Source organism: Phycodurus eques, chromosome 13 (genome assembly GCF_024500275.1).
Source record: "Phycodurus eques isolate BA_2022a chromosome 13, UOR_Pequ_1.1, whole genome shotgun sequence".
NCBI lineage: Eukaryota > Metazoa > Chordata > Actinopteri > Syngnathiformes > Syngnathidae > Phycodurus > Phycodurus eques.
Window position 1 is genome coordinate 15,742,276 of NC_084537.1, and position 12,754 is coordinate 15,755,029.

Sequence of the window (12,754 nt, forward strand, 5' to 3'; positions counted from 1 at the left end):
CTTCAACTGGGAGTCGAATGAAACGGTACAAAACAGAAGAATTGTTCACTATCTGACAAACTGCTGCTTGTTGTGAAGTGAGTTGAGTTCACTGTCACCTTAAATCACTCCTATGTCAAACTTTTGCTCGCGGGTCAAGGCAAAAAATTGGCTTAACAATGGCTCGTACCTCAAAACTAGTTTAAATCGTGTCACTTGCATGTCAAGACGCCACTGTACTTTAAATGAACTAATGATAAAGAATGAAGAAGACACAAAAAATACTGATCACCAAAAAATTGTGTGCTTTGATGATCAACAGTATTTTGCCTCAACAATCAGTAACCCAATTTATAAAAAAAAAAAAAAAAAAGATCAATAGGTAGACACTTTAACCTGTTGTTTTTTTTGTTTTGTTTTTTAGGTATCAGCCCAGCAACCACTTGTAAATCAAGATGCTGACACTTGTTTCCCATCACACTAAACTTCAAATCAATAGTTAATTACCTCCAAAATACAGCGTCCTCTTATCCAGCTCGAGAAGTGGACAGCAAGCTTGGCAGGCATTGGCACAGTGTTACGCAAGGTTAAAATAAATGGGGGGGGAAAAAAAAAAAAAAAAAAAAAAAGAAAAAGGTCCTCACACTGCAGCTAGCTACTTAGTGGCTCTTCAATGCTCCTCTCAGAGGCTGGTATTCCATTTTGCACCGAGTAGACACTTCATTGTCTTTCCTCCACACGGTATGAATGTCGCAGACACACACACACACACACACGGTCAATTTCTCTACATGTGTCCCCTTTTGCCAAGATCCCTGGCATTTAATAAGAGATTATATTTACATTGAGGAGTGGGCCAGGTGAACGGTGAAGTACGTCCACATGTTCGCAACATGGGAGCCGCACAGGTACTTGCTCATTAATAATGACACAAGCCGAGCTCAGGGCTGCAGGCTCTGTCTCTGCGCATTTCCTCTCCACACATCACAGCAGGGTGTGTGCGTGTGCCTCGGAGCATTGCAGAGTCACAGCTCTAAGTGTCTGCATATGTAGCCCAATGACATTGCAGGGGCTACTCTCCCTTTTGGGGTAGACAATTAAGTCCACCTATTATAAATCAGTATTGATGGGATAAAAACAAGCCAGGGGTTGAGGTTAGGTCTTAAGGAAATGAATATAAGCTATGTTGCATGTGCGTGTGCGTGTCTCTATGAGCAAGAGGCCGTGGGGGAGATGCCGTTGATTTAATCAGAACTGGAACAGTTTCCATCTACAACTGTAATTTCAGCCTTATTACGATTGTACCGTTTAATTTCTCTGAGCTAGGGAGATGTATCATGTTCCGGGCTGCCGAGTGATTGAAAATGTATAGTGCGGTGCTTTATGATATTTTGTATAAAATAATTCCAGGGAGTTTTCAAGGATTTAGTTAGTCTGCCTGCCGATTTTGACAAGATACAGAGACTTTGTAAACAAGCTAAACTAAAAATGTTGAGACCCACTTGCTCAGCATGGGTTGCCAGCACCCCACAATGTAAAATATTGGTGACCCCTAACTAGCGCGAAATGCTCAATTACCAACGTATTTGTTTTTTTATGGCCTACAAGAGTTTTCTTACCAACATTTACTGTAATTATGACTTTATTACTGCATTAGTGTATGTTCGTGATAGACTACGGCGCGTTGAGAGTTACGGACAAATTTGGGTTACGTCATCGTCGTAGGAACGGAACACCATTGTTAACCAAGGACCCCCTGTATGTTTTTTTCTTCTGTAATTTTGCACCACACCTTCTATTTCTGCCTATTATATTTCCCACCGACGTTCCATCCCCTAAAGTTGAGCCTTGCAGTTTACAAATGACTTTGACCTTGACTCAAACACAAACCTTCAAGAAGCTCTTTGTTTCACAACTCCAATATTCCATTTCTATAACTGCTGACGCGTTCCCTTTCTAGTATAAGGCTTCCATTATTGCATTGGTTTGGACACTGAGGAATAAAAAGGTATAGTTTATAGTCGGCAGTAGGGCAAAGGTTAAGTCAGTTAGAAGCAAGGGTGAAAAAAACTTTTATGCCCAGAAAGAAAAGCCCATGAGGGGAGGTGGAAATGTGGTCTTACGCCACCATTTCATTAAACACCTTGGAAGTAACCAGCCCTGAAGGATTTCTTGACTGTTCATGGCTCCGGCATGACTGAAATGAAAGTTAGTGAAAAACTGTCAATAGATAGAAGATTATCCGTTTCCAGGAAGGTTGGCCAAATGAAATTTAGTACTGTATTGGATATTGGCGAGATAGCTATCAGCACTGAGCCACACTTAGAAACAAACTCTGGTAACAAATGCTTTTTCTCAACACATATTGAAGAAATAGCTGTCTTGCTGTCTGAACAACAGTCGCCGAGCTGGTCTCCTTCTCAGAAGACGGGTCATAGCGCCCAATCAATTTTCAGCGCTGACATCTTCCAGTGCCAGTGCATCTCTGACGAGTTATCTCTTAAGCTTGTGTATGCATCAAATAGGATTGACAAGTGTGTCTTTGGAGGTTTGTTTTTGTGCTTGTGTTGTGCTCCCGTGGGTTTACCAGGAAACAGATGACTCGCACAGTTTGAGGCTATACCCCCTACACTGCCCCATGCTCCAGTGCGGCAATGTGTCTCGACAGTTGGTGATGCAGTGAGTCTTACTCATTCCAGAGATTGGACCGATAGGGACTTAGACCTTATACACACGCTCAGCCACCTGGCATTATAAGGTCCAAGCGACATGAAGGAAGACGAGTGTAACCTGATAGCATCTGTGTAGGTAATCTCTAGAAGGAGGAATGTGCAGAGGATACTGGAAAACAACAGAAACATGAACTCTGCCACGTAGAGAAAGACAAAAATGAATTTAGTCTGGAATGGACTGAAGCAAAGAAAAAAAACGGCAAATGAGGTCAATTCAACAAAGCACAGTTTAAAATGGAAAACCCTGATATCTGGAACAGCCAGTAATAATAGTGTGACATTATAGCAACTTGAAACATGTCAGACAATTCATGTAAGTTTCTTCCGCGTATGGCGAGCTTTGTTTGACAAAAGGGTACCACCTTTTGTTATTTCCTTTCGATCTTCGTATCCTACAGAAGTGACTATTCTCTATAGACCAGTCTAAGGACTGCATGGTGTCTAACTTTAGGTAACGAAACAAGAGGTACTTTACCATATGGCTAAATAACCAAGTATTCTTTCCAATTTTTGACAATGGAAATGAACTCAACTACAAAGCACTCAAGCACATTGAATACTGCAGATCCATTACAATTCCACACTCTTTACAATTATTTGTTGATCTACAATATCTACAGAGGTGCCTTGAGATTAATATTAATTTGTTCCGTGACCATGCTCTTAACTCAAACAACTCATATCCCAAATCATCTTTCCTCACTGAAAGGAATAAAAATGCTATTCATCGGTTCCAGCCTCATAAAATAAACCAACAAAAATGTAAAGTTTTTTTTTAAATAAGAAAAATAACACTCTTTAATATTGTACTATATATAAAAACATACAATAATGACAATTAAATTGAATATAATTCTTTACATTCTAAACAAACAGTTTTTGGTTTTTGGTTCAATTCTATTGACATTGTACTGCTACTTTGGGTGTGCACGCCTTGGCCACCTGGGTTCAGTATAATACAGACATACCATGATAGGGTACTATACATGGAGCCTGTCTCAGCTCCTCATTAAGCTACAGTAATAGTTGTTGTTCATTACAGAGGATAAGGAATATACATCTGTGAGTATTGTTATATAATCTGTAGCGGTGCAACAATTAATCGATTAATCGTCAACCAATCGATTATAAAATTAACCGACAATTTATTATTTATTTGGTCCCCCATGAAAGCAGGCTGATTATCTTTGTGTTTAACCAAATGAAGGCTTTTGCAAACATCTGTTTTTACTCTGGAACACAATGATCAATGTTTTTGCCTTTTTTCTTAAATGCTAGGGACCAAACAAGTAACGAGTTAAGTCAAGTTTATTTGTATAGCCCTTAATCACAAAAGAGTTTCAAAGGGCTTAACAGACCCACAGTTGACAAAGATGGACAGCATGTCCTATTCGAAATGCCTCACAACCCCATTTGGGCAGTAAAGAAGAGATCTTGAGAACGCATCACAGATGGAGGCATCCCCCTTTCAAGATGACCAGGCAACTGAAACATCACAAATTCATGTTTTGTGCATTTTCTGCACAGTCAATTTTAAATGATGTCCTGAATTTGAATAAAGGGGTGGAAAATAAAAAGTAATTTTCATACCATTCAACAATTAATAAAAAAAAAAAGACAGACTAATAGACCATTTAAACAATCATTAGTTGCAGCCATAATAATCTGTCTACATCTGTTGCTCCACTGTTTGTGTTCAAAAACCTGTTGCTTAAAAAGGTTACAACACCAATGCTATCTGTTAGCCCATCAAGGTAATTCATCATTAATAAATCATTAAGGTAGCAGACTTTAATGCAAAGTTAGGTGTGTGTGTTTTTTTTTTAAATTTTAAATACACAGTGTGTAATTGTCTTTGTTCTATGTATAACTTGACAGTAAACTTTAACTGGGATAGCAATAAAGAACAATCATTCACTTTCTCCCAAACTGCTGCTTGTTGTGAAGTGAGTTGAGTTCAGTTGACTGCCACCATGAAGCGCTTGTATCTCAAATGTTTGCTCACAAGTCAAAGCAAAAAATAAATCAATCAGCCAAACGACAGCTCGTATCTCAAGGCAGCAGCACTGTAATTGTATCCAACTTCGCTATTTAGGATGACACATCGATGAGACATTGTATGATACTTTAGCATTTTAAAAAAGAAAAAGAAAAGAAAATTACAAATCCTATTAAAAAGAACCAAACAATTTATTGGGTCTTAAAGCACTTGAGTACATACAATACTGCAGATCCTGATGTCTCTCTGCTGTCCCTTGAAAATAGTTTTAAAAAATAAATAAATAATGCACACACATACATAATCACGTCCCCAACGAGCTTCCACCATCTGGCCTTCCGAGGGCTCAAATGTCTCTGGGGTAAAGTGAGCTGCTAGTGGTACCGTGTGTGTATGTGCTTGTGTGTGTGTGGATATGCATGAACTTGTAGTTCACGTCAATGCCACAGACAAAAAAATTGAAAAATGATATTGTGATGAAACAAAACTGCACGCACGCCATTAGGTTCAAGCTCCAGCACCCGGCTATGAGGCGAGCCCTACATTTACACAAGCATCACATTTATAATGCCGCAGGTACACAAGCAGCAGGCAGGGGTCGCAGCGGGCCTCGCCATAGCCTGCAAGGCCGCAGGAGGGCACCTGAACACTGGCGGTCTTTTCAATGTGGGCAAAATAAGGTCCATTATGGAATGAGGCCATGTCTGCTGCCCCTGCCCACCGTAATGGCTTTAGCGCACTACCAACAAGGCAGGAAACTAAATGCATTACACACACAGCGGTACAAAACGGGTGGAAAATGTAATTCTATATCAGGTGGTCTCAGCAGAAGTGCCTGTGGGCAAAATAAACTTGAGTCTTTTGAGTGATACCGCCTAAAGCACAAAGAGAACAGTTCAGTGAGATGCTGAACTTCACTGTATTCTCGAAATAATAATGTATCCAGAGTTCACATCCATTCAGCTCAACAGGGCTAATGTTTTTCACACAGTTGGTGATTTCATACATAAAGCAGCACTTAAAGCACTCGGTTTTTAATCGCTGGTGATTCATTAATTTGCAGGATAACTCAAAACACGCTAAATACATTTCTAACCTTGCGGGAAGAAGCCAAGGGAAAAACTATTCAATTTGGCGCAGATATTTCTTCCACTCACTTGACAGTACGGATTTTCAGCATCCTTGGGTCCCTTGAAAGGCGTTATAGTGTTCCCTCGCCACTTCGTGCTTCACGTTTTGCGGCTTCAGTGCTTCGCGGGTTTTTCCAAAATATTACTCCAAAAAAAATTTAATTCATCAAAAAATAAAAATGAAAAAATACAGCATATGGGCAGCCATATGGGCAGCCATATTGCGGAAAGACGCATTGTTTCATGTTGATGCGCGAGAGAGTTTCCCTGCATGCAAAACAAAGAGATGAGTTGACTCAAGAGGTTTTGTACATGCCTGTACTGTACTGTACTGTACATGCCACGGGCACTCATACAGCGAACATGATTGGTTCCCGGCGCGACATCGACCAGTGAGAGCACGAGTGGATTTATCGCGTGAGCTGATTGGCTGCGCATCTTCGCAGCCTCACCCAGCATCTTCCCTTGTTGTGTCTCGCCAGTCTCGTTCACGCTGTTGACTCTCTCGCATACTGTATCTTAGTGTAGTATTCCCGATAACTTTTTGGGATTAGTTAAACACTTACAATGTCGCCTAAGCGCTGCGCCCCTGCGAAAGCTTCCTCCGAAACGCCCAAGAGGAAGATGATGATGATGACCATCAGCGAAAAAGTGAAACTTTTATATATGATCAAAGAGGGCAGAAGTTATGCATCTGTGGCACGCCATTATGGCGTGAATGAATCTACAGTGCGGTACATCAAGAAAGAGGAAGCAAGCATCTGCAAAACTGCTTCAATAACCTTCAATAAGGAACCGAAATGTGTGGTAACTCCGCGTAATAAGAGAATTGTGAAAATGGAAGCTGAATTGGCATTGTGGATTGCTGATTGCAGGGAAAAGACAGTGAATTTGGACACTAATGTGATCAGGATAAAGGCCAAACCTCCGCCACCAACACAAGCCTCTGCGCCTCTCTCAGAAGCCAATGTTGATGAATGTTAATTACTGTATAATAAATGTTAATTACTGTATATGGTTTTATAATTAAAGATTTAAGTAAATATGTGTATTGTTTTAATCTTTTGTCTCAAATATGTAAAGTATAAATACTGTTTATAAATTTTAATCATTCTGGTACCCACAAACACGAAAATTCCCGGGGGGGGGCAAATTCTACTTTGCGGTTTTTCACCTTTCGCGGGGGGTTCTGGTGACAATTAACCGCAAAAAACAAGGGATCACTGTATATAAATTTTGTATAAATGCTTGAAAGCATTCACACGTTATTCTTCACCCCAAAAAAAAACTGCTATTATTGTGCTGGGTTTTTTTCTGCGCTTCTTTTTCCACATTTCGCCAGCAATCCAAACCATTCCAACTTCAACATATTCACCTCCTTCATGACATTAGGGCAACTATTTTCCACATTACCCATAATTCCACTTTTTAGACACACAAAACAAAAATCAAGGGATTGAAAAATGTCAGGCTTTCTTATTCCAAATTCAAACTGTTCATCTTATTCACAACATCTTGGGAACTATTTTCCACATTTCAATAACTCCCACATTTGTCATGTTAAAATTCCAAAAGTTTGACGTTTTACTACTGCAAGCAGCAGTAGTGTACTGTCAGAAGAGAACCCACATGAAATCACCAATGGGAAGTTAAGCTATTTCCACACACAACTATTTATAACACAGCATTCCGACGGACTAGGCACATGACCAACATTTTCTTATCAAAGTAAATGTCTATCGTAGCTTAGCCATTGATGTCAAATAACAGAGTTCCCGCACTTATGCAGTCGTGCTCAATTTCTTCTTGTTTGTCAAACATGCATACAGTCTTTCTGAAACTCTATGACCTCCCCGCTTGTTTCACTTGATTCCACGCCCTGTCTACAGTTGTACCGTATCCCCGGCCCCTCCACCCAGTCCTTCGGTTCCAGGCTGTTAAACGAGCAGGTTTATTTAAGCCTAATTGGTTTAAGGGCAAACAGAAACAAGCAATGGAGAATTATGACCGCGTCTGGCTAGAACCACGCACCAAGTACCACAGAGGGAATGCCAGCAGGAGGAGGATCGGGGAGGGGGTTAAGGGAGTCAGGGGTGACTGAGTGGGACAGACACATGGAGGAGATGCCCCAAGGTGGACGAATAGGAATATATATCCTCATTCTTACGCCTTTTCACAAGACGATGATTGTATGGATGCTACCTGATATAGATTTCAAGTCAAGCTTGATTCAAATTCTCTACCTGAAATCAGAAGTGTTTTTAGAGTAGTCAGTTTAAGGTACAATCCAGAACAATGCAGCTGCCTAGGTAGGTGGGTACGGGCATTAATTTGCTCCGTGACCATGCTCCGAACTCAAAACACTTGTATCTCAAAGCATCTTTTCCACATTTAAATGAATGGAAATGCCATTAATCTGTTCCAGCCTCATTCTCCCTGAAAAACAACAAAAATGGTATTGTGCATAATGATATAATTAAATAGAATGTCAAGAATTAGATTTTGTTTTTTGACACAATTTTTTTGCTTCAATTCAGTGGACATTTTGCTGCTCCTTCTGGTGTATATATATATATATATATATATATATATATATATATATATATGTATACACATTATACATATATATATATATACACATATACATATATATATATATATATATATATATATATATATAGACATACCAATATACATGGAGACGTTCACAGCTTCTCTGTAAGCTGCAGTAGTATTAGTCGCTCTTCGCAAAAGGCAAATAATATATTTGAGTGTTCTTATATTATTTTAAAGGGTTTTAAAGGGTTACCGTGACACCAATGCTATTCATTAACCCGTCTAAGGCATTTCGCTTTGTTTATCATTAAGGGATTTTACTAAGACAAAGCTATGCAGTTGTTTTGATTACAAAATGTGCAATTTTCTTTGTTGTATGTTTAGTTTGACAGTAAACCTCAACTGGCTGGGGGTGGCAATAAAAGCTTGAAGCCTATCTTTCTGAAGAAAAGGCAACATAGCTGCTTGTTGTGTGTGATGTGAGATGAGTTAAAGGCCACCATGGTGGCGCTTGTATCTAAAGTTTTTGCTCACAAGTCCAAGCCATATAATACAATATAATACAAACTCCAAAGTCCGGTCACTCATATCTAAAGGCACCACTGTATTTGGTTGCAACGAAAAGAGCTGCTATTGATTCAGTCTCAACGATTTTGTGGCCTAAAAGAAGTCACGACATGATGTCAACTATGGGAAGCTGAACTACATTCATGCAGACGTCTTCTGGGCCGCAATATTCGCCTCAATACAACACTGGCATCAAAACAGGAGCTCATACTATTCAAGGAGTGATTCTCTCTTCTTTTTTTTTTTTTTTTTTTTTTAAACTTTTGAACAATGAATCTATCAACCGAGCATTAATTGTCCTCAGAGTTGATCAACTGAATTTGGTCTATTCCTAGTTAAATGTGCAAAATGGTTACCGTCAATGCATTTGTCTAAAATAAATAAATCAAAAACTTATCACAAATTATACATTAGCATCTGAAAGGTGAAAGGAGTGTTGGGGATGATGTGCCTTTTCAATGCTTTAGGTCACACACACACACACACACACGCACGCACGCACAATGAAAAAGATGAAAAGAGCAACAGATTGGAGTTCTGACCAGATTTGAACCTGCCTGTGGGACAAGCTCCTTTCAATTAGTGACCCAAACAAGGAAATGGCTTTCATCCTTGTTACCGGGGTAACCGCAGGAGCCCCCTCCCTCCCCATCTGGTTCCCAACCTCGCCATCTTTTCAAACAGACAACACCCAACTCGTTTTGCACACCCTCCGCTAAAACATTAAACTGACACATCATTTCCACAACTGTATGCAAAGTTGATGAACACATACACAGAGACTGCAGTATGGAGTTTGGACCAGATCATTATTTGCTCTGCGCCATTATGAGGGTTTTTTTTTTCCACTTCAGAGCAGAAGAGCAAGTGCACCATAAAATGAGAGGAGATACTGTGGATGTTTGACCACAGCAGTGTGTCCCTGTGGGTCCAAGGGCGGAAATGAAAAACACATTGAAGACACATTAGCTTCTTACGGCAACACCATCGCTGCTTGCGCGGATAAATGTGTGCGGAAGAAATAAAAGAGGATGGCGGGGATACAAAGACAGACTGCACTGTCTTCTGTGATGATAGAGAGCAGGGGTGGGGAATCCACGGCCTGAAGGCCTACCATGCAATACAGTGGACCCGCGCACATTCCGGTCCAGCATTTGCCAATTCACCTACTGGCGGATTTTGAGGAGGAAGCTATCACCAATTAATTGCAGAGAACCCTGCTTATTCCCTTTTTTTTTTAACCCGACCCCCCAATTATTTGCTTTTTTTTTTGTTTGTTTGTTTTTAGCAAGTATTGACAATTAATCACAGTGGTCAACTGTAATCAAAACAACAAAAATTTCAGAGGACCTGACCCTTTTTTTTTTTTAAAGACCCATATTCACACTCACCTTCCCACAAATAGGCAATTTAAAGTGTTCCCTAAACCTAAAATGCATGTTTTTAGTGGAAGCTGGAGTAGCCAGAAAAAAACCCTGCAAGCACTGGGTGAACATGCACATAGTAAGGCCGAGATTCCAACCTCAGAATTGAGTTGCAAGTCGGGTGTACTAACCACATCTTCCACCATCCTTCCTTAATATTAAACTTTTGCCACATTTTTTCATACATTCATATGGCTCTCGATCAAATGAAGGGTCAAAGGAGGACCCCACTTATAGGACCACGATAGAAATGTGTTTGGAACATTTTAAGCAATTATGAATGGTGATTCATCATGGATTTCAGCAAAAATAATAGATTTTTCAGATTCTTATATTCAGAGAAAAAAAGAACACTAAAAGATATTTTTTGGGGTGGGGGGGGGGGGCAAATGTTTAAAGCAGTGACGAGGAGTATAAATGAAAGTTGACAACGTTTGAATCATACTTTGCAACCACTAAAGAATGAGGCTGCAGTGATCCACGTGTCTAAACGACGTCCAAGCATCTTTGTGTCAAAGTGCAGCAGCAACATTCCCAAAAGTATTCAATAGAAGTCTTTCCGCATGGACAAGGAGTGTATTTTGTATGTTTTTGATTACCTTCCATCGCTGAACAAGTGATGAGCATCACGCCGAGGAGCGCAAACAAATCCACTGTCATGGCAGAATGTTGTGGGTCTCCCCAGCTTGTCCACCCCAAATTGCCAAACACGCCCGATGGGTGTGCGTCAAAGGAATCCCTTCGCTTAGCAATAGTCCAGCAGATAGCCACAGTGTCGGGGAGTCACATCTCAAGGCGTAGTAAACAAAAAGTGTGTCACAAGAGCGGCGTGGAAGTGCTTCAGGTGGAGCGGGCAGCCGGCTGCGAGTGAGGGAGAAGGGGGGGGGGGGGGGGGGGCGAGGGACACCCGACATGGCCGGCGAAGAGAGCCGCTCGACGCGCCGTAGCCAATCAGCGACGGCGACCGGGACTCGCTGACCAATCGGCGACTTGTTTCCGCCTACCCGCCGCAGTCAAAACACCAAACTTCTTCGACCCACTCGAAGCTGTTTCCGTTGAACTGAAAGGATGTAGCACCTCCAGCTGGACATATTTTGATACTACATCCACAAATCACAGGTTTTTTGTTGTTGTTGTTTTCTTTGTGTTCAATTTCCAATTTACAGCTTTCTCTTTTTAAGTGGTCCTCAAACGTTTTACACTAAGTACTGGCTCAAAACATATTTGGCTCTCCAAGTGCCACCATAGTGACAACAATTAAAATGCAGTAGGAGGCCTAAAGTTAATATTATTGTAAGCCACTGTAACATTAAAACTGCACTTCAATAAAACAAAATAAAAACATGCGCTCAAATAAATAAAATGCTTATATTATAAATACTTCATAAAGGTTTGTCATATATCATGAATGTCAAATACTGAAAAACAAACCGTTTAAAATATTTTTTTATTCTTATCTTGGTGTGGCTGTATATTTGCACTTTCTGGTTTTTATATTCTGCATCTTGTTTGTTTACGACAGGACCTTGAGTCTCCAAAAAAGCAATTCAATTGAATGCAAATGGATTGTACTTAAAAGGTAAATACAACTGAAAGCCACACTACTTAACAAATGTACTCTAATGTTTTTTTTTAAAAAAAAAGTTTAAGCCACTGTAACATTATGCACAGCTTTATAATTTATTTCAGCGATACATACATGTACCGCTAGAGGGAGCCTGCATACCACTCGTGGCATGTATATGACACTTAAAGAATCACAGCCTGTATCAATCCATATTTTATTTAATGGTGGATGTATTCATTCAGCACTCCAAAAAAAACCAAAAAAAAACTCAAAAGCTGATATCCTATAGACAAGTGTAAAATTTGTAACGGTAGTAATCAAACAGAGGTGAAGCCCCAGTGGTGGGACCGGGACCTGAAATTAAATTCTGCTTAGGGCCAGCACTGTTGACGGGTATGCGAAATTGGCTAGCAGTAGGAAGAAAGCAATATACCCAAAGGCAGTGATTGAGATAAAGTGAAATATAACGATTACACTGTCTATCCGATAGCGCTTGTCCTCATTAAAGTTGTTACTGAACCGGAGCCTATCCCAGCTGAGGCGAGGTACACTATGGACTGGTCGCCGGCCAATCGGAGGGCACATATACAAACCCCAATTCCAATGAAAATGGGATGTTGTGTAAAACGGAAATAAAAACAGAAAACAATTATTTGCAAATATTTACACCACAAAAACAAGATATTTTGTGTTTGAACTGATAAACCTTATTCTTTTTGGGGGGGGGGGGGTAAGTATTCACTCATTTTGAATTTGATGCCTGCAGCACATTCCCAAAAATGCTGCGACAGGGGCATGTT

The 12,754-nt window shown here is 40.2% G+C and overlaps 1 protein-coding gene across 6 annotated transcripts in view; it reads right to left on the minus strand.

The window, feature by feature from the left end:
• LOC133411247 (ephrin type-B receptor 1-B-like) overlaps positions 1-11,236 on the minus strand; it is a 188,973-nt gene extending 177,737 nt beyond the window's left edge. For all 6 annotated transcript variants that reach the window (XR_009769643.1, XR_009769642.1, XR_009769639.1 and 3 more), the window contains exon 1: positions 10,987-11,236. Coding sequence is in view for 1 of the 6 variants with exons in the window: in XM_061693348.1 (XP_061549332.1) it covers positions 10,987-11,047 (61 nt within the window). In the remaining 5 variants the exon portion in view is untranslated. The remainder of the gene's footprint in view (positions 1-10,986) is intronic.
• Positions 11,237-12,754: the final 1,518 nt, after the last annotated feature.